Source organism: Cucurbita maxima, unplaced genomic scaffold (assembly GCF_002738345.1).
Source record: "Cucurbita maxima cultivar Rimu unplaced genomic scaffold, Cmax_1.0 Cma_Scf00008, whole genome shotgun sequence".
NCBI lineage: Eukaryota > Viridiplantae > Streptophyta > Magnoliopsida > Cucurbitales > Cucurbitaceae > Cucurbita > Cucurbita maxima.
In genome coordinates, this window is record NW_019272024.1 from 1,521,251 (window position 1) to 1,531,152 (window position 9,902).

General features: G+C 34.9%; 2 protein-coding genes across 2 annotated transcripts; one reads left to right on the forward strand and one right to left on the reverse strand.

Annotated features, from left to right (window-relative positions):
• Positions 1-501: 501 nt before the first annotated feature.
• On the reverse strand, positions 502-2,031 carry LOC111482989 (transcription factor bHLH85-like). The gene is made up of 5 exons (XM_023129050.1): positions 1,507-2,031; positions 1,032-1,271; positions 847-912; positions 708-773; positions 502-632 (listed from the first exon to the last, which is right to left on the reverse strand). The coding sequence occupies exons 1-5, from the start codon at positions 1,990-1,992 to the stop codon at positions 528-530; spliced, it is 963 nt and encodes a 320-aa protein (XP_022984818.1). The 5' UTR covers positions 1,993-2,031; the 3' UTR covers positions 502-527.
• A 4,018-nt stretch (positions 2,032-6,049) lies between these two features.
• Positions 6,050-9,840, forward strand: LOC111483070 (mitotic checkpoint protein BUB3.2). The gene is made up of 9 exons (XM_023129188.1): positions 6,050-6,272; positions 6,344-6,474; positions 6,611-6,693; positions 7,790-8,056; positions 8,450-8,525; positions 8,928-9,008; positions 9,221-9,299; positions 9,391-9,491; positions 9,594-9,840. Exons 1-9 carry the CDS (start codon positions 6,153-6,155, stop codon positions 9,679-9,681), a joined length of 1,026 nt encoding a protein of 341 aa, XP_022984956.1. The 5' UTR covers positions 6,050-6,152; the 3' UTR covers positions 9,682-9,840.
• The last annotated feature ends 62 nt before the right edge of the window (positions 9,841-9,902 follow it).

Genomic DNA, 9,902 nt, shown 5'->3' on the forward strand with positions numbered 1-9,902 from the left:
CCACTTTTAATATAAGTTCTCATCACTTTTGTTTTGGTTTCACCCAAAAGATCTTGTATCAATGAAAATCATAGTACTCATACGTATACAGTGTTTGGTTGCACTCTGAATATAATACCGTTCGTAACAGCCCAAGGCCACTGCTAGCACTATTGTCCGTTTTAGCCCGTTACGTATAATCGTCAGCCTCACAAGTTTAAAATGCATCTTTTAAGGAGAGATTTCCACATCCTTATAAGAAATACTTTGTTATACTCTCCAATCGATGTGGATCTCTCACAATTTTTCGAACCCTTCCTTTTGAACGATTTTTAGATATCAAAAACATATATATTTTTTTCAAACTCAATTAAAGTCGAAGAAGAACATGAAATAGTTATCAATCGACTATGAACACAACACTTTCTCCGAGCTCAAGATCGAACTAAATAAGTCGAGCTTGAAATATAGCTTCGATTTCTTTCACAAAAAGGTTACATTTCAAAAGCTGTTTCTCCTACGACAAGAAATAACAACGTTAGCTATGTCTATTGTGATGCATTGTCGTGTTTCATGAGCTTCAAGTTAAGTCCAATGTCCATTCCATTGTAAGCAATTGGTGCATACATCCATAGATCATCAGAGCTCAACAGCTGCAAACATTGGATTCAACACAAATCAAGCCTTGAAAAGTATGGAAATTAGTGGTTTGTTCATTCAACAATTACCTTGATTTGAAGCTGCAAGAACTTCACATACTCAACTGCTTCTTCAAGCATTGTGCTGATATCAACCTGCACAGACCAAGATATTGATGATCGTGTGATAAATACCGAGATCGTATATGTTCGTGTGAGATCGGCCTACCTTCGTGCCGTTCGGGACGAGGCTTTGTAACATTCTCAACCTTTCATTGATTCTTTCTCTTCTTTTCTGAAGGAAAATTGAAAGGAGTTGCATATTAGATCAGAATTCGAGAGTTCAAATATGACAATGGAAGTTTGGGAGTTTAACAATAGCGATCGGAGTGGTTTAGAGGGTTAGAGGGTTACCCTTGCATAGAGGCTTTGAGGGTCTGTGGCTGAGCCTCTACTGGCTCTTGGCTTTCCACTTGAGCTCAGGGTTGAGCTGGGAGTGATTCCACCATTACAATCATCTTCTGAGCTGAAGCTGCTTGTGCACAGCCCATTTGGACTAACAATGTGATCCTCCTCTTCATTGCAGCTAGCCGAAGCAATCTTCGAGCTCTTTCGTGCCCTTGTGTTCCTCGTACTCGTCTTCGTCTTTTCGACCTTCATTACCGAATCACAAAGCGCAATGCCATTAGTGTTGAGGACCATTGTGAGGGAGTCTCGCATTGACTAATTTAAGAAATACATCTTGATTGATACGAGGCTTTTTGGGGAAGCCCAAAGCAAAGCCACGAGAGCTTATGCTCAAAGTGGACAATATCATACCATTGTAAAGACTCGTAATTCCTAACCATTAGAATCAAAGAAACAAATGAGTTCGAATTATCAATCTTACATTATACGAACTCAGGGACCGCTTCCTTGAGTTGGTGTCAACGGGTGTCGGCGCAACTTTATCGTCCTTCGTAGCTTCTTCCACCATGATCTCAGCTCTCTTTTCGGGCTGTGAGCTTCCAGCAGGGAATTGTTGCAGCCTGCATTGCCTTGTTTTTCGACTTGAACCGCTATCGTCCAATCGATCGCCATTCCGAACATCCTCCATCGAGAAATCCAAGGACAAAGAGGCACCATTATTAGGCAACCAAAGAGGGTGAGAATCATTCTCATTCAAGGTGTAATAAGGATTATTATAGTAAGAAGGTTCATCCATGGGTGCCATGGCCAAACAAGCAGACGGGACGGCCGAGCTCGAACTGGGATTGAGCTCGTTTGGAAGACAATAGTTGTTGAGAAAATTAGCCATGAAATCAGACTCCTCAGCTGTGTAAGCTCCACTGAGAGATATCCATTCCCTTTCTGAAATGGGTCCTATAGGTTCCATTGGGGTTACCAAAAACAAGAAAAAGGAGACTTTTTTATGGTTCTTTGATGCTTGAGAAGATGGGATACAAATTGTTGAAGCTCATTTATAAACAAAAATGAAGTTGACTTATGTTCTTAGTTTAATACCCTAAAGAGGGACAAAGGGCCCAAAGACAACTCAAAAGCTTAACCAACTGTCATTGATGGATTAAAAAATGCAGCCTTTTTCAGTTTCCATTAAGACAAAAACAAAAGGAAAAGAACTTGGTTGGTGATATTTGGTCTTTTAGATAGAATCAATGATTACGTGTTACCGTCCAAGTCCACTGGTAATAGATATGGTATATTTTGGCTCGTTATGTATTGTTGTCAAACCAGAGGTAACTATATCCTTTCAAGAAATGTTTCGTTCCTCTCTCCAACTGATGTGAGATCTCATAATTTACCCATTCGGATATCTAGCGTTCTGGTATCTGGCTCTGATACCATTTGTATCAGCTCAAACTCACCGTTAGCAGATATTGTCCTCTTTGACATGTTACGTATCGCAGTTAGCCTCGTGTTTTTTAAAACACGTCTATTAGGAAGAGGTAACCACACACTCATAAAGAATATTTCGTTTCCCTCTCCAACTGATGTGGGATCTCATAATCCACCTCCTTAGGGCTCAGCGTTCTTGCTGATACACCACTTAGTGTCTGGCTCTGATATCATTTGTAACAACCAAAACCCACTATTAGTAGATATTGTCCGCTTTGACATGTTACGTATCGCAGTCAGCCTCACGGTTTTTAAAATGCGTCTACTATTAGGGAGAGGTAACCACACTCTCATAAGGAAGGTTTCGTTTCCCTCTTCAACTGATGTGGGATCTCACAATCCACCTCCTTGGAGCTCAGCGTCCTCGTTGACACATCACCCAGTGTCTAGCTCTGATATCATTTGTAACAACCAAAACCCACTGTTAATAGATATTGTCCGCTTTGACATGTTACGTATTGCAGTCAGCCTCAGGTTTTCAAAACACGTCTACTAAGGAAAGATAACCACACATTTATAAAGAATATTTTGTTTCTCCTCTCCAACTGACGTGTGATCTCACAATGTATCTCTTTTTTTCTTTCTTTTTCCTTACTGTGTCATGGGTTTTCGTCACGAACTGGATTCGGGTTTTTTTGGGAATGAGAGAAAATTGAAGTATGTGCTAATAACCAACAGGTTCGGGTTTTTACGGTTGTCGATATCATGTCTTTGTCATACCATTAAAGTGAAAGAAAGGTTTGTTTGATTAGCTTCATTTAGTCATAGACTTTGGGAAGACTAAAAAACTACAATAATTTTGTGGGATGTGGTGATAATGACACTCATAAATATATTCTCAAAGAGTGGAATGGTTGATTTGAAAATGAAAGATGCCCTTTGGAAATGCTCTTTGGCCTCATTCTTAAACAGGTCTTCTTTCCCATTAATTCACTTATTAATTTATTAGATCTCGGGTTAACTTAAAAAATACTTTACAGCTAGTTGGGTTACGATCGTTTTTTTCCGCTCAATTAAGTTACCGGTTAAATAAATTTATCTTATCGACGTTATTGATGAACCTATGACATACAATTTCAAAGTCTTGCCTCGTGCTAAGTTTTATTGTTTGCATCGTTTAAAGATCTTAAGGTGACAAAATACTAGTAGGTCTCAACAAAAATATAGGTTAAATTACAGTCGAGTAATGTCCAAACGTCGAGCTCCTAGTAATAATATTACTGGTCAATCCGAACATATAGTTTAAGGAGATAAGATACGAATTATAGTTTCGAAAATTACAGATTCGATCCTTCACTCCCGTAATTGCTGCAAAAACTTAAAAAACCATGCATGTGAAATCTCACATCAGTCACAGAGAGTAACGAAACATTTCTTATAAGAATGTTTTCGAAAATAAATTTATTATCGATAGAAAATTAATTATATTTATTTTCATTAAAATGTTTCCTTAAAAAATTAAAAAACAAAAAACATGTCTTAGATATTTATGTTTATTGAATTATAATATAGCCGGCTGCTTGTATATATATTTATAAATGTCATATAAAATTTATAAATTTGCACTAGAAATATAGCAAAAAATTAATTAGTCATAAAATTTATAATCCATTTATTTAAGAGCCATTGATCTCACTGGCACGTCGTCTAATGTCTGGCTACAATGTGCTCGATGTCTAACTCTAATAATATTGTAACAGTTCAAGCGCACCGTTAATCAACATATATCTTATAAATATAGTTAATAATTTTATTTTATTATTTTATTATTATTATTATTAATTAATTGATGAAATTATTGTGTTTAATTTTGAAAAAAAAAAGAAAATTGTAAGAATTATGTGCATGCCATCACGATGGTTGGAGATAGAATTTCAACTGCCTTGTTGGAAAGAGCTGGCAGCTCAAAACGCGTTAATTTACTTCCTATATTATTATATTATATATTATTTTTTAATTAAAAAAATTATGCCTTTTAATTAATTTTCTCAATATAAATAATACTTTCTTTGTTAAATAAATAATTTTTTAATTTCTTTTTTTTTTCATCGAATAATGCATGTTGTTTATATTTTAATTCATGTACTAAAATTAGGCTAATTAAGAATTATTATTTTATTAGTTAAAATTATGCTATGTATTTAAGACCAATCTATTTTTATGAAGTTATTTTATTTTCTTTCATAAATAAATAATTTATTAATTAATCATGGTTGGAAATTAATGGAATAAAAAATTCAAAAGTGAAAAAGAAAAAAAAACTTAAATTTCTTCCTTACATATAATATAATCATTTTTTATGACGCAATAATTAATTTTATATAAAATGGGAATAGAAAAAAAGGATGTGCTGAATTTTTTTTATAGGAGAATGAGGAGAGGAAGGAATTAAATAACATTATTTAATTATTAGAAAAAAAAAAGAAAAAAAAAAACTATAGCTAGAGCATGAGGCAATGGATCTCTTTTAATAATATCAAAGTTTGATTATTTTATTTTATTTTATTTTATTTATTAATGTACGTGAACAAAATATACTAATATTGGCTCAAGTATTTTTTAATAAAGGTTGTTATATGTGACGTATATGTAAAGACATAGCTTTGATTGAGTTGTTACAAATGGTCTTGTCTTAGTGGGTTTGAGTTGTTATAAATGATATCAGAGTTAGACAATTGGCGGTTTGCTAGTGAGGAAGCTGGCTCCCAAGGAGTGGATTGTGAGATACTACGTCAGTTAGAGAGAAACAAAAATATGTTATGGGTCAAAGCAGCAAAAAAAGGTGGATCGTCTGATCTCACATCAGTTGAAGAGGGGAATGTGATGAATTACAGGTTAAAACAGACCATAATTATTAAAAAAAACATGTTAATTTAAATTTAATATACGATTTGAATTATTTTCATGGTATATTTTAAGGACACAAATATCTATATGATATAATACATTTATTTTTAATAATTCTAATTAGTTATTTGAAATGTTCCCGTATATGTGAATTATAAGATATCGTTGAAGCTTATTCTTAATACACTTATCATAGTTCTGTATTGATATTATTCTTAATGACCATATTATAAGCGAACTCAACACACAACAGTATAATGCATTATACACTACGGGACATTATGATTTATTTTCAATTATTTTAAATTTGTGAACTCGAGAACTCCAATCAAACCGTAAGGGTTGAGTTGAGTTAGTTTCTTTTTTCGATTTGGATTAGGTCGAATTTTTTGAAAAACAAAAATTCATGTTGGTTTGTCCATTGACAATTTTTTGGTCGGGTCAACTAAACCAATCCAAAAATAGAGTAATAACCCAATCTTACCTCTTCTGAATTTGGTAGGAAAATTAAAAATATTTAATGTTTGTAATCGATATTAATATAATATGTATTGTGGATAAGTAATTTTTTTAAAAATAATTAAAAAAATAGAGAGTTGTATTGAGCTGAGTATCTAGATTAGTCCAAAAGATTTTCGTATATAAATGTTTCTCGTCCTCAAATTCAAAAAATCAAATTTTGGAAACTGCTTCCCTCTTCGATTCTCTTTCTCTCACTCAACAAATCTCCAAGTATTCAGAGAAAAACCCTAATTCTCCATCTCATCGGTCATCCGCCAAGGAGTTTGCGCCATGACAGCCATCCCTCCTCCTCCTGCTGGCCGGGAGCTTTCAAATCCTCCGTCTGACGGCATTTCCAATCTCCGGTTCTCCAACCACAGTGACCACCTACTGGTTTCCTCTTGGGACAAGGTAAAGTTCTTGTAACTCCCTATATCACTTCTCCTCATTTCTCACCTCATTTTACTCTTCTGTATTCTTAGACTGTGCGCTTGTACGACGCCAGCGCCAACGTGCTCCGCGGTGAGTTCGTACACGGTGGTCCTGTGCTCGACTGTTGTTTCCACGACGATTCTTCGGGATTCAGTGTGAGTGTTGACAACACTGTCAGGAGGTGAGTGGTTCTGTATTCTTTTTTCTTTTTTTGTCTTCTTACTTGGGAAATCTTGCTGATTCGACTGTGCAGAATTTTTATGCTAGGAGCTTGGAAATTTTGGAAACAAGTTTAACTTTTTTCTGAAATGTTTCAGGCTTGTTTTCAATCATAATAAGGAGGATATATTAGGGAAGCATGATGCACCTGTGCGGTGCGTTGAGTATTCTTACGCGGCAGGTATATTTTTGTTGATGGCTTGGTTTTTAATTGAGTGTTCTGAGTGTTTTATCTCTGAAGAAGAAAGGAGCTCTGCTTAATTAGCCATTTAGAAATTTTACATGAGAGTTGTGCTTGTAGATTTGGTATAGTACCAAAATAGTAGGAGAGGGCCAAATTAAAACTTGTAATGAATAAGAACAAAACTTAACTCGCTCTACGCTTATTTATTGTTAATTCACAGTAAAATTTGAGTTGGAAGATCGAATTAGATTTTGAAAGGCAGGTTGCATATTTTTAAACTGTTAAGATGTTTTCAGTGTAGCCCTCAAACTTTTAATGTGATCAATTAGTCCTTGAGCATGTTATGGTTACTTTTCCAGTAAGTTGTTAGTAGTTGAAATTGATGAAATTAAGCTCAGGTACTATATTGTTACTTACTAATAGTTGGGGTCAATTATGAAATCTTTTGTGGAAATAAATAAATAAAATAGGAGGGGATAACACATTACCCCATAATTTGTAATTGGTTGAGAGATTTCAAGACATGGTTGCTACAAGAAACCCAGGGAGAAGCACATTACGACCTCTACTTTTATACCTACTAGAATTTTATTGAGATGAGAGCATATGGATTGGCTAGTAATTTACCAAGTTTCAATGTGCCTAACATTTCTTGTACTTAAGGCCACAGAAGATTTAAAAGATCATCAGTTTATGCTACTTAATGAATCATTTTCTATCTTATTCATAAGGGAGTGAATGGAAAGGGAAAATTGTTTTGTCAATGGAAAACCAAATGATATTTTGTTTGACCTTACTACATTGGTTCTAATTCACTTTATTTGGATGAACTTTTTGGAGCAACCCTTAGTGTCTTTTTTTCTTCCCTCGTGAAACATGGTTACTATAAAATTATTGCAGGTACTAGCATCTTAAAAAAATGTGTTAAGTTGAAAATGCCAGAGGAAGGGATTTGGGATGTCCATTGTTGTTTCTGGATGATAGAATTATGTACTCAATGAAATATGTGCTATGTCACTGCATTTTAGATATCATTTCTATTATTTTTATCTTAATATGGGAAATTTGACAACGTAGGTCAATGGTTTTCCAGGGCAATTAATTACTGGCAGTTGGGATAAAACACTGAAGTGTTGGGATCCCAGAGGTGCAAGCGGTCAGGAACATACGCTGGTTGGAACATATCCTCAGCCTGAGCGTGTTTATTCACTCTCTCTTGTGGGGAACCGTTTAGTTGTAGCAACTGCTGGAAGGCATGTTAATGTCTATGACTTGAGAAATATGTCTCAACCCGAGCAAAGAAGAGAATCCTCATTGAAATATCAGACTCGATGTGTGCGGTGTTATCCAAATGGAACAGGTGTTAATCTGACCTTTAAATTGAAATCCTTGATTCATGAACCATCTTTCTTCTTTTTAAATGACAATGTAATTCTCTGTGCTGTTCATATGTATGGAATATATATATATATAGATTCTTTTTTATAGGATATGTATGGAATTTTGGTTGAACCCTGCCAGTACATACTTTGTTCCCTTACTTCCTAGTGAAACAGGTTTTGAAGTTCGTTTATTTGAATTCCGAGGGTAGCAACTAGGACCTATTCTTAGTATGGAAATGCTTCATTCATGTGGCTTCTTTCTACTGTGATTTCTATGAACTAAATTAACTAAAAATACGCTGCAAGTAAGCACCATCATGGCTTTGGTACTGCAATTACTTATAGATTTATAATTTTTCTTCTGAATGCAGGTTATGCTCTTAGTTCTGTTGAAGGACGAGTAGCTATGGAATTTTTTGATCCCTCAGAGGCTAGTCAAGCTAAAAAGTAGGTGTTGTTGGTAATTAAACAATAACAAGAAATATGTAAATACCTTTTATTCTTTTGTATTCATTCCTTTCTCTGCAATAGGTTGAATTCTTTATATCCTCTAACAAAATTCGTTAGGAAAAAAAAAACACTGTTTTAGGCTAGCTCAAAAAGGTACTCAAGAGTGACAGATAGAAGAAAATGGTTCACCCCAGATTATGTATTCGTGATTGTATATGTTAACTCTGAACATATCACAACACCAACCCGACAACCACCACCCCCAATCCCCCATTCTAATTCTGGTTATATTCTGCATTTTAGACACAATAGCAATATGCTTTCTTTTTAATAAGATGCTATTTATTCTTTATTGATAGTCTGAGTTGTAATTCCCTGTATGTGAATGTCTTTTTATAGGTACGCATTCAAATGTCACAGAAAATCAGAGGCTGGAAGGGACATAGTCTATCCGGTCAATGCCATTGCATTCCATCCTATGTGAGTTTATGGTTTATATTGAGTAATGATTTAGCTCGAGTGAGAACATAGATAGGCTGAAAAGGAGGGATTGACTATATTATCCTTATAATTCAAAATAATGCATCTGTTTTATGAGAGGCTTTAAAAAAAAAAAAAATCAATGGATGGGTTTTAAACAATGCTCAGGTTACCATATTGATTTGTTTGGCATCTGTTTACTGATGCTGCAGCTATGGTACTTTTGCAACTGGAGGTTGTGATGGGTACGTGAATGTTTGGGATGGGAACAACAAGAAGAGACTATATCAGGCAAGTTTTTCAGCCATGACCTAATACTTTTGTTTCTGTCCACAACTAGTACGATTTTTAAAACACACTATTTTTTTACCCCATCTTTCAGTATTCAAAATACCCAACAAGTATTGCAGCTCTGTCATTTAGTAGAGATGGACGCCTATTAGCTGTAGCATCAAGTTACACATTTGAAGAGGGAGATAAACCGTATGTTCTCTCTCTCTCTCTCTCTCTCTCTCTGACACTGTCACACACTGATGCATCGACAACTTTCTCATCATTCCTTCTTTGTGTTGTTTTATTTTGTAGCCACGAGCCAGATGCCATATATGTCCGCAGTGTAAATGAAATAGAAGTTAAGCCAAAGCCTAAAGTATACCCCAATCCTCCAACATGATTAATTTCACGGAAGTCTCCCCTGTGATCCATGCTTGTCGTTCTGTAGCCCTCCATTGTTTTTCTTGCTAGAGTTACTTGATGGTGGTTTAGAGCCAAGATCCCGATTGACTTGCAGATTGCACCCTTTAGCATACACAAAAGAGACCACGAGACAGGCTTCTTTTTTTTTTTTTTTTTTTTTTTTTTTTTTTTTTTTTTTTTTTTTTTTTTTTTTTTTTT